The sequence below is a fragment of the Narcine bancroftii genome, chromosome 5 (assembly GCF_036971445.1).
Source record: "Narcine bancroftii isolate sNarBan1 chromosome 5, sNarBan1.hap1, whole genome shotgun sequence".
Lineage (NCBI taxonomy): Eukaryota > Metazoa > Chordata > Chondrichthyes > Torpediniformes > Narcinidae > Narcine > Narcine bancroftii.
The window spans coordinates 75,376,402-75,388,881 of NC_091473.1; the positions used below are offsets into that span (position 1 = coordinate 75,376,402).

Sequence of the window (12,480 nt, forward strand, 5' to 3'; positions counted from 1 at the left end):
AGTTTTTCCAAAATCTTTAATCCTTGTTTCAAATTTTTAACATCAGCAGTTTCTTTTTAATTTTCATTTATCATTTACCTCTTGGTACATTATACATACAGCTTAGTTATACTTCTGTCGATTGGGAGTAAAGCATGCAATTCTCTTTGGAAATGACAAGGTTGGCTTGCAATTGTTTGGCCATGCTGTTGACGTTGACAGTAGAGTTAATCCTTGTCATTACATCTACTTTGATTGATGGAAGTATGACTTACTGCTGCAGTTTGTCTTTCTCCAATAACTGGAAAATTTGTCAATAGCAAAATGGATGTAGGTGTCACATGGGATGCGTACTGCAGTTCTGTAACCTGATCTTGGAGCTTCCCATTCAGTGTAGTATTAATTCAAGTTAATAAAATAACTGTGTAGAGATGGTTCAAATGATGACTTTCCTGCATGCAATAATCATGTATTGGATTGCAGGAACTCAATGTGAACTGGAGATCAATGAATGTTTGTCACAGCCTTGTCTGAATGGGGCAACTTGCCAGGATCACTTTTCTGGCTACATTTGCACGTGTGCTCCAGGGTTCATAGGAAACACTTGTGAAATGGACTTCGATGAATGTGCAAGTCATCCGTGTCATAATGGAGGGAAGTGTATTGATAAAGCAAATGGGTAAGTTTTAATGATGGCAGAGTCATGTGGACATCTGACCCTATTTTGGCTGCAGTGAATTTAAATTTGTACTGATGAGGTGTTTGTTTCAGATCTGCATCCCTACTGTGCATCTTTCAATAACATGCTGTGATTAGAAAACCTGTAGCAGCACTTTCCATGGTACATGGGTTCTGTTTGAATTCAACCTGAAAATATGCCTCTCAATCCATTGGACGTGCTGGCACGTGGGTAACTTAGAATAGTTGTATCTATGCTGTTGAACTCATTTGCGGAGCACTGCTGCCGACTCTTTCATTGTGCTCTCATAGCATATAGTGGCGGAATAGGAATTTGCTTCAATTGCTCATCAGCCTTGAATCTTTATGCTGAACTTAATTCAAAGTTAGACCAGGTACATGAATAGTAGCCCATACATATAAATGGAGACAAATTGCTGGTAGGCCAATAGCAAGTGTGAGGTATGTGGCATTGTTTTTTTTAATTAATCAATTTAAATGTATTTTCACTTTTGAAATTATTTAATTATAAAAATGTTTAAAAGTATTTCATATTTTAGCTTTATCTGTAGCAAAAAAATGTATTGCTAATATGTGGAAAGATACAAATATGATTGATATTAATAGATGGCTTAATGAGATTAAATATTGTTTAATAATGGAAAAAATTACGTTTCACGTGATAACTATAGTTTCTTTATTAATAAGTGGTTGTTATAGTCAGAATATTTACATTTTGATTTACATTGATTAGATCTTAATTTCTATGCTTAATTAAAAAAAATTTTTTTTCTTCTCTTTATGGCTCTCCTTTGGAGAGTTGACTGAAGGGGGGGTGGGGTTTCTCTCTTTTCTTTTTTTATATATATAAAATATAACGTTCATGTTTATGGTTTATTGTTATATATGTTACTTATTATCTGTACTCTGAATGTATAAAGTTTAAAAAAAAGTATTTCTGATTTTTAATCTTTGAATGTCATTCAGGTGTCTGGCTTGATAACCACTAAAGCCTGGGGCTGTAGCAGCTTACAAAGTTATTTTGAGTTGTTCTCGCTCACCCATATAACAGCATTGCATTGTATAAGGTCCTCTTGTCTCAAGGGGCCAGGATACTTTGGATCAGAGATGCTCATGCAAGAAGTTATACCATGGCAGAATTGCTGTTGATGGTCATGTCTGGACAAATTTTTTTTTAACTTTAAGAAGAAAATGTGATGGAATGAGGCTCCAGACTTGAAAGTAAATTTTCAACACCGTAAAAGCTGATCATGACTCATTAGAAATTCCCATAGTTAAAAGTCTAAAATGGATAATCGTTAATTTTTTTTTGAGGGTCTCATTCTATTCTTTAGGTACAGTAGCTTGATGCCATTATTTCAAAATTGAATAAGCTGTTGACATTCTTCAGTTTACGAAGGAACATGGCAATGTGGCTGCAACAACCTAAGTAACTCACCCATCTTTAATGCCCAATTTAAGGTTGAAAGCCCATGCCTGCTAATCACTTAATCGCTATTTTTACTGCTATATGTTTGTCACATGGATGTAGTGATGAATTCCTTTTTCACATTGGAGCCATCTACCTGAGTCGCAGAAGTTAATAAAAATAATTTGAGATAAAATATTCCTTTGTTTTGTGCAAGATCAAGCATATTGGAGTTTATGAATTGCAGTGAAGAAAGTAAAATAGAGTATTGACTGTAAATGTAATGATTTGTCTAAAGTTTACTGGAAAATTGGACTTTGTGAAAACTAAATTATTTGGAACAGATAATGATTTAGAGATTCCACAAACTCAGCTGAAAGTAACACAGCAGGAGCTAGGATTGGTTTGTAAATGAACTTGGGATGAGAGGAAAGAAAAGTGGTGCAAGCAGTGTTCTGCTGCCTCAACACCAGCGAGCCGGTCTTCAGTCCAATGCTCCAATTGTCCTGTGACTGCAGGGGTTTCTTTGAGGTGCTCTGGTTTCCACCCACATTCCAAAAATGAGAGATTAAGTCACTACAGTAAATAGCACTTGGTGTGTAAATGTTTGTCCTTGAATTTTAGGGGGTGTTGATGAGAGTTTGGGAAGAATAAAACAGGATTAATGTAAAGAGATACTTGATCGCATGAACTTGGTGGTCCAAAGGGCCTATTTCTGTGATGCATAAGTTTCAGGTTAGCAAGCACCTTCTCTATGATGACAAATGACTGCAGATTCTGGAACAAAAGATCAATGTCAACCATCACTACATTTCTCTACCCGTTGAGTTCTGCCGGCAGTCTATTTTTCTAGTTTTCCGAATGCTACAGAGTGATCACCTTTCAAGAGAAGCCAGCTTGCTGTGATAAGCCTTTGAAAGAGAACAAAGAATGAAAGTTGATTGTCATCAGAGTGGCTTCTCTCAGTTTGGCATCTGCAAAGGGCAAAGGTATTTTAATTGGATCCCTTGACAGTAATTAATGTCAATACATGACTGGATTTTTTTGATGCCATGAATTTCAGCATTCCTTTAAATTTTGCCCACTTTAGCTCCAAATAAATATAAATATATTGATGGATGGAAATGTTGAATTAATGTGCTTTCTGACACTTCTATGTTTACTTTTTTAAATTTATTACGTTTTTTTAATTTATTACTTTTTTTGAGAGAAACAAATGCATATCAGTAACTTGGTTAATGAAGCCGACACAGTGTAATGAGTGTTGGCAATTTTTCTTTGTTTTCTTATGCTCACATATCCTGTTCAACCCATTGAGTCTATGCTGATTCTCAGAGTGATCCCTCTATCCTATTTTCTCTATAAACTTCCCTGTGACTGCTTGTCTCTCATGCCTAATTCTCCTTGCCAATAAGTTACAACAACCAGTTATCAGTTGCTTTTATTTGTCACGTTTATACTTGCTGCATTGAGGAGGGTTCTTCTTCAAGCAGTCTAACAGCTTAGCTGTAATAATGTACCTGTATAAAGTTGAAGTGCGCAATTACAGAGTATTGAGTAAGAATGAAAATAAATCAATTGGTACCAAGCAAGTTCAGCATGATGGTTGAAGAAAATAAACTCTTTAAGCCTGTTGGTGGTACTGCTTTCATATTCCAGTGTATTCTCCCTTTCCAAGGCAGCAGCAGATGTTGATGGATGAAAGGGAAGTTTGTGTGAAATTCTGAGCTGTATTCACTACATTCTGCTTTTTTTTTTGAACTTGAGCAGAACAACACTTACACCAGGATGTGATGCATCCAGCAAGTATTCTTTTAATGGTACACTAGTAGAAGTTGATGAGACAAGTTGGGCTTCCTGATATTTTTGAATAAGAAGAGGCTTTGTTGACTGTCACATCAATGTGCTTCTCCCAGTCAGGGCAACTGAGATATTTATTCTTAAGAATGTGAAGCCATCTACTCTTTCCACTTCAGTGCCATTGATATGGATAAGGCTGTGATCTCTGCCCCTCTTCTGTAGTCATTAGAACCATAGAACATTACAGAATAGAAACAGACCCTTTCTGTCTGTGCTGAACCATTTTTCTGCCTAGTCCCACTGACCTGCACCCAGTTCATAGCCCTCCATCCCTCTCCCATCAATTTATCTGTTCAAATTCTCTTAAATGTTAAAATTGAGCCTGTATTCACCTCTTCAGCTGGCAGCTCATTCCATACTCCCACCACTCCTGTGTGAAGATGTTTCCTCTAAACTTCCCCTTCACCCATGTCCTCTAGTTGTATCTCACTACCCTCAGTGGAAACACCCTACCTTTATTGACTCTGCCTATCCCTCTCATAATTTTAAATACCTCTTTCAAATCTCTCCTCATTCTTCTACACTCCAGGGAATAAAGTCCTAACCTGTTTAACTTTTCCCTGTAACTCAGTTCCTGAGGTTCAGCAACATCTTAGTAAATATTTTCTGAACTCATTCCATCTTATTGATATCGGTCCTGTAGTTAGGAGACTAAAACGGCACACAATATTCCAAATTTAGCCTCACCAATATCTCTTACAACTATAGCATATGATCCCAACTACTATATTAAGACTTTGATTTATGAAGGCCAATATGCCAAAAGCTCTTTACAAGCCTACCCACCTGTGATGCCACTTTCAAGGAATTATGATTCTATATGCCCAGGTCCTTCTGTTCTACTGCACTCCTCAGTACCCTACTATTTACTGTATATGTTCTTGGTTTGTCCTTCCAAAATGCAACACCTAACACGTTTACATTGAATTTCATCTGCCATTTTACATCCCATTTTTTTTCCAGCTGGTCCAGATCCCTCTGCAAGCTTTGAAAATCTTCTTTGCTGTCCACAAGGCCTCCAATTTTACTGTCATCTGCAAACATGCTGATCGAATTTACCACATTATCGATAACAATGATCTGGATGATAACAAACAACAATGGTCCCAGCACCGATCCTTGAGGCACACCATTAGTCACAGGCTTCCAAACTGAGAAGCAATCATCTATTACTACTCTTTGGCTTCTTCTGTTCAGCCATTGTTGAATCCAGTTTACTAATTCACCATGAGTATCAAGTTCCTGCACTTTTCTGACTAACCTCTCATTTGGGACATTGTCAGAGTCTTAAGTAATTCAATATAGACAACATCCACAGCCTATCCTTCATCAACTCTCCTGGTAACCTCCTCGTAAAACTCTATAAGATTAGTCAAACATGACTTACCATGCAGAAAACCATGTAGGCTATTCCTAATCATTCCTCGCTATCCAAATAATTGTATATCCAATTTCTCAGGATAACTTCCAATAATCTACTTACTGCTAACATCAGTTACACTGGTCTATAATTATCAGGGTTACATTTGGAGCCTTTTCATTAAACAATGGAACAACGTGAGCTACCCTCCAATTCTCCAGCACCTCATCTATGTCTAAGGTCATTATAAATATTTTTGGCATGGTCTGATGGAGTATCTTGTCATGGCCTGGGGATTTATTCACCCTTATTTGCTTTAAGACAGCAAGGACCTCCTCCTTTTTTATCTTATAGGTTCCATGACCTCACTGCTTGTTTTTCTTCTAACAACTCTGTGTCCTTTTCCTGAATGAATACTGATTGGGGGGGGGGGGGTGGGAGAGATCATTTAAGATCTTCCCCATCTCTTTTGGCTCCATACATAGGCAATCACTCATCTTTGAGGAGACCAATTTTGTCCCTTACTATCATCTCCTTCTCTCATTGGCATATGGAGATTGTTTTCTCGACACTATGCCAATAGACTTTCAATCTCCTTCCTGTATTCCAGATTGTTGTTATTTGATACCTAGCCTACAAGTGTGGTGTCATTGTTGAATTTGAATATGGAGTCGGTACATTATTGGGTGTAGAGGAAGTACAGTAGGGGCTTGAGGACATATCATTGGGAGAACTTGTGTTAAGTATGATTGTGGTCTATTAGACAGGGTGTCAAGGATCCAGTTGCAGAGGTAGGTGCTGAGATCATTGTTCTGAAGTCGAAGAATAAGTCTACTCTGGATTATGGGATTGAATATAATTATAGGTTTTGAACAGTCTGACCTGGGTGAATTTCAGGGGTGAATGAAGAGCCAGGGGGATGCGTCTGTCATGGATCTGTTTGGATGGTAGGCTGGTGAGAGTTGATGTGAATCTTGATCAGCCTCTCAAAACATTTCATGATGGTGGATTAACCTGCTTTTCAGAGCATTAATCAGTTTTAATGTTTCAGTCCTTGAATAAATAATTTAAAATATTGCAATCTTTAATTTCTACAGTAATAATGATACTGATTAATTCTCTCATGTGACAGCTCATTATAAACCTTCTCAAAGTTTATTGGTTAATTTATTAATAAAGATTATTTATTGCAGGTACAGCTGCGATTGTATGAACAGCAGCTACATGGGTTTGCGGTGTGAGATTGACGTCCTTAGTTGTAGTTCTCAACCCTGCCTCAATAGTGCCACCTGCCAGGACATGGCTGAAAGTTACACTTGCCTCTGTTGGCCAGGTTTGTATTTTTACATGGTGTACAAAGCATTTGATGGTATAAGGTTAAAAGTACCATTACAATCTTATTAAACAAAAAATGTGTTACATTGGTATATTAATTTCTCTCTAATTGGGGAAGTTGTGGCCATGGATATTATTTTACAGTGTTTTGAAATGGCTTGTGAGCTGATTCCAAAAGTCTGATTCTGAAAAACTCTGCATTTTGTGACATGAAGCTCTGTCAATAATTGGGCTTAAATTTTTAACAAATTGAATATTGCACTCTACGTTACCCAATTTTATAGTTGTACTAATGTATTTTAATTAAATAAATAAAAGGAAAATAAGGAAACAGGAAGTAAATAAATGATTCCTATGCATAGTCAGCTACATGGCTGCAGGAGTAGGAAGTAATATCATCATTGCTCACACTTATTGAACTGATCTACCATTTTACTGATCCTGCAGTGTCAATAAGTGGGAGGCACTGTGGAAATCTGTAGATATTCTCTGTAATATCAATTGGTATGTTAGTTTGAATGAAAATATCAACGAGTGTCCTTGACAATTTTGTCTTCACTCAGTCTGTCAACGAAGTGGTGAGTTTTAGTGCTTTTAAGTTTTAAAAGTTTCGGCTCCGAATCATGGGTCCTCTACCGGCATCACCTACGGCTCCTAGAATGCTTCCATCAGCGCTGTCTCCGCTCCATCCTCAACATTAATTGGAATGACTTCATCACCAACATCGAAGTACTCGAGCTGGCAGAGTCCGCAAGCATCGAATCCACGCTGCTGAAGACCCAACTGTGCTGGGTGGATCACATCTCCAGAATGGAGGACCATCGCCTTCCCAAGATCGTGTTCTATGGCGAGCTCTCCACTGGCCACCGAGACAGAGGTGCACCAAAGAAGAGGTACAAGGACTGCTTAAAGAAATTTCTTGGTGCCTGCCACATTGACCACCACCAGTGGGCAGATATCGCCTCCAACTGTGCATCTTGGCGCCTCACAGTTCGGCGGGCAGCAACCTCCTTTGAAGAAGACCGCAGAGCCCACCTCACTGACAAAAGACAAAGGAGGAAAAACCCAACATCCAACCAACCAATTTTCCCTTGCAACCACTGTAACCGTGTCTGCCTGTCCCGCATCGGACTTGTCAGCCACCAACGAGCCTGCAGCAGACGTGGACATACCCCTCCATAAATCTTCATCCGCGAAACCAAGCCAAAGAAGAAAGAAAGTTTTAATTTAATATTTTTTAAAAATTAGATTAGTACAACTATCAAATTGTGCAAAGTAAAGTATAATATTCCATATGTTAAAAACAAAATCAATATGAAAGGATTTTTATCAAATCCAAACTGAAAAAAAACAACCTGGCTGGAGCACAATTGTCAAAGACAGGTGCACCGTCACTGCATTATCTGCTGTCGCTACCTATCTCCCTGTGATTCTAAGTACATTTTGGAGAAGATTGGGGTATTCTGAAATTCAGTGTGGAAAAGTCGGGCAAAAAGAGAGTTGCGAAGGAGAGAGGAAATTGAAGACAGTACAAGAAACTAGGAAGAAGAAAGATAAATGGGGGGGAAAAAAACAGAAAATAAGGAAAGATTTAATGGTAGAGTAGATGAAAAGTGAAAGAAGAGGTAAGAACTGTTATCTTTTTTCCCTTCTGATTAATTAACTTTTAAAAATCACAATCAAGGTGCTTGTCTCCATTCACCTGGTCCCCCACCCCCCGCCACACTCCACAAATCCTCACCTGTCTCCATCCCAACTCCAAATAACCCTCATTCCAAAACACTGAGCTAGAGAGGATTTTGTAATCCTGTTATGTGAACCATATTGTAAGGTTAATTTCATAATCATGTATTTTGTGATACATCCAGGTTTTACTGGGGCACAGTGTGAGATCGATATCCATGAGTGCTTCAGTAATCCTTGTCTCCATGGGGGAGAATGTATTGAACTCTCCTGGCAAAACATGTATGGAAAGACGACAGAATTGCCTGCAGTCTTCAGCTATGAGCACGCTTCTGGCTTCATCTGTAAATGTCAGCATGGATTTATAGGTAACCTTAAATTAGACTTTTGTTTCCTGAAAAAGAATAATATGGAAATGGTTTGAGATTTTAGTTTAGTGGCAGTAGCAGTCATTACATTTTTATTTAGTATTTATTAGATTCAATTTAGTTTATTTCTATTTTTTTTCTTCTTTGGCTTTGCTTCGCGGACGAAGATTTTTGGAGGGGTATGTCCACGTCTGCTGCAGGCTCGTTGGTGACTGACAAGTCCGATGCGGGACAGGCAGACACGGGTGCAGCGGTTGCAAGGGAAAATTGGTTAGTTGGGGTTGGGTTTTGGGTTTTTCCTCCTTTGTCTTTTGTCAGTGAGGTGGGCTCTGCGGTCTTCTTCAAAGGAGGTTGCTGCCCGCCGAACTGTGAGGCGCCAAGATGCATGGTTGGAGGCGATATCAGCCCACTGGCGGTGGTCAATGTGGCAGGCACCAAGAGATTTCTTTAAGCAGTCCTTGTATCTCTTCTTTGGTGCACCTCTGTCTCAGTGGCCAGTGGAAAGCTTGCCATAGAACACGATCTTTTCTGTAATGACTATACAATGCTACATGCATATAGAGTACATGTTACAGAATGATGTTTGTTTATTTCTGATATTGAAGTGAACAACTCTTATCAATTTTGTAATGGCAGCTACAGGCACAAGATGTAACAACAATTCTATCATATTTGGCTCTGTAGCACATCCAATATTTGGAGACAAAATGAAGATTAAGTATTTTGGTTTTTCTTACATTTGGTCAATTCATCCAATGTAACATCCATAAGTAACATCAACTGATGAAACACTTCAGTATGATGACATAGGTCAGATATTACTAATTCAGAAAAATGTTGTGTTAAACTATTTGTGTGGAAATATTTGATCTAAACTATTTGATCCCAATTTAGAAATAGTAACAAAGGAAACAATGTCCTTTTAGTATGAGTTTCCTGCTAAAGGGAAAATAAATCTCATTGCTGTGAGAAACAGAAGTACCTTCACAGAAATTGCTCGAGACAAATATTGAGAACAAAGAACATTTATTATACAACAATGCAAAGTTGGGTGCTTCCCCTTACCCTGGGAATACACACATACACTGGGGCTCACCCAACTTTTATACAGTTGATTTCAGTATCGGAATACCCTCCCCCTTACATTCTTCTGCCTCCTGAATAAGTTTGGCATTAGGCAATCCTGTCTGCCTACGTGCTGTTTCTGTGAACTTGGAGGACCAGGGGGTATCCTGTCGGTGTCCCATCATGTCATTGTCCTTATTGTCCTTATTCACAAACCTGCCTTTGTTCTAATTCACACCTTCCCGAATCTCAGGGCTACACCTTATATGCGGAACTTGCTAATTCTGTCTAGGGCTAGAAGACCCTTATCTTATTCAGACTTCCTACATTCTAATATCTATTCTTATCCTATTCATACTGGCTTTATTCATTACACATATATCTATACTAGTTTCCTCATCTTCACTTTTTTATATCAGTTTCACTCATCTCTCACAATCCTCACTTTTCTTTTAGCTACGCTTCGTGACTTCTCAACTGGAATGTATTACTTGTAAACTTGGTCTTTTTTCCAGCTGGTCAGTAAACGAACTGCAGTCTCAGCATCTTCAGACAGACTTGGGGAAACATACATCTCTTGGGTTATAATGTTCTGACGAGGGGTTCGATGAATTAAATACTGCACACAAGTTTTTAGGCAGGGGAGCACCATAATGGCCCGAAGAGCGAGTCCAGCTGCTATAAGGGCTGTGGGTATCAGACTCCAGTTATCAATAAAAAGTCTAGTCCATCCCACACCGGACCAAGGTTGCCAAGTCTGAACCTGGGCATGGGAAGATTTTCGAACTCCTGAAGAAGTGTCTTTAACCGCCTGACCTTTGTGAGCATTGTCCTTAACCAGTCTTTCACAAACGCTGCCTTCAGCAGCCAACGAGTAATCGAGAGCCAGGCGGTTTTGTTGAACTGTGGCTCGTATCTGTCGTCTTTCTTCAGCCCATAAATTTAGGGCCATTGCTGTCTGTTCGGTGATTATCTCCAAGGCTGCCTGGAGTCTGATTAAACGATTTAAATGCCAAGCAGCTGTGGTGTTCTGGAGCGACTTACATCGTTTACAACTGGAACTCCCCTTACAGTGGTGGTTCTTAACATTCCGAATGCCTGTGTGACCCAAAGGATGATTTACAGGATACCAAGTTGGGGAGGGGTGTTTCTTGTCACTTAACCTGTGAGTTGCAGCTTGTCTGCGAACATTAGCATAAGTATCACTGAACCTGTGAGTTGCAGCCTGTCTGTGAACATTAGCATATGTATTCACTCTATCTCTGCTACATGTACAATCCTGACTAACATTCTGTCTGTCATTGTCCCACCATCTTTGTGCTATCTCTTTAAAACTCCTCTCTTTAATACCTGTAGAGGCCAAAATACAAATCAAATCTACTCCTCTAGAGCCGTTCTGTTCCCCTGGTCCATGTTGGGATCCTATATTAACCAATATCCCACTATGACTATACTTTGTATCTGTGCCCTGTCTATATTCTAAAGGTAAATAATTGTCACCTCTGCTGCCCCTAATCCAGGAGGACTTAATACATTGTGAGCAATTTGGTGATTTCCCAAAAATTGGGAACCAACAAGTAAACAAAACAGCAAATGGTAAAAACATTTCAGCACTTTTTCCCGTCGTAGTGTAACTTTCAGTTCAGAAAGATGAAGGACTGCACGCCAGGTGGAGGGTAGATTAACAATGTCGTTAGTCTGTGGTTCAGCAGCTCGTTTAATTCATTGGATGTGGCTCCATCCCTTTCGATCGCACGGCAGTGTGCTGTAACCAAAAGTACACAATAGGGGCCATCCCTGACAGGTTTTAGTTGGTGATCTTGCCATGCTTTTACATATACCCAATCACCAGGTTTAATAGAATGAATAGGATACTCCAGGGGTGGGCAGTAACAGCTGCATATCTATTTTCTCCATGAGCGCAGCCTGTTTGGCAGCTGCATCTGCCTGTCTGTTTCCCTGTGCTTCAGGACTGTCACCACTTTGATGGCTTCGTACATGAACTACAGCTATTTCCTCAGGTAATGTAAGAGCATCTAGAGATTAGACAATTAAGTTTTCATGGATCAACTTTTATCCTTTTCCAGTTATCATTCCCCGCTCTTTCCAGATCTTCCCAAAGGTGTGCACTACACCAAAAGCGTACTTTGAGTCTGTGTAGATAGTGCCCACCTTGTTCTCTAGACCCTAGAGAGCTCTACAGAGGGCATACAATTCACAAGATTGTGCTGACCAATGACTGGGAAGGCGACCAGCTTCAATCACCACTCCTTCTTTCCCATCCACTACACTATACCCGCTATAACGAGTGCCATCAATGCAATGGGAAGATCCATCAATAAACCACCTTTCACCCTCCTGTAAAGGCTCATTGCTTAAATCCTCTCAAATTTTGGTCTGTAAATCTATTACCTCTAAACATACATGCTCTAACTCATTTATGGTATTGTCAGAATTTGGAGAAACCAAGAAAGCTGCTGGATTGTGTTCTTTATTCGTAATCAGGGTCAAATCATCCCTATCCATTAGGATCGCTTCATATTTTAAAATTCTAAAGTCTGTGAGCCACCTTCCAGCACGTTGAAAGAGAATATTGCGGACTGTGTGAGGGGTGTGAACTATCATCGGGGCACCAAACGTAATCTTTCGTCCTTCCTCAACTAAAATAGCAGTGGCTGCGATGGCTTGCACACATTCTGGCCAACCATGACAAACAGGGTCTA

The 12,480-nt window shown here is 39.4% G+C and overlaps 2 protein-coding genes across 4 annotated transcripts in view; both read left to right on the plus strand.

Moving 5' to 3' along the window:
• LOC138763549 (complement factor H-like) overlaps positions 1-12,480 on the plus strand; it is a 613,078-nt gene that overhangs the window by 395,321 nt on the left and 205,277 nt on the right. The gene's annotated exons all lie outside the window — the stretch shown is intronic.
• crb1 (crumbs cell polarity complex component 1) overlaps positions 1-12,480 on the plus strand; it is a 105,830-nt gene that overhangs the window by 39,841 nt on the left and 53,509 nt on the right. For 2 of the 3 annotated variants that reach the window (XM_069937859.1, XM_069937858.1), the window contains exons 3-5: positions 463-658; positions 6,500-6,639; positions 8,510-8,692. In XM_069937859.1, coding sequence (XP_069793960.1) covers positions 463-658; positions 6,500-6,639; positions 8,510-8,692 — 519 coding nt within the window. The remainder of the gene's footprint in view (positions 1-462; positions 659-6,499; positions 6,640-8,509; positions 8,693-12,480) is intronic. The other variant, XM_069937860.1, reaches the window with a different exon arrangement.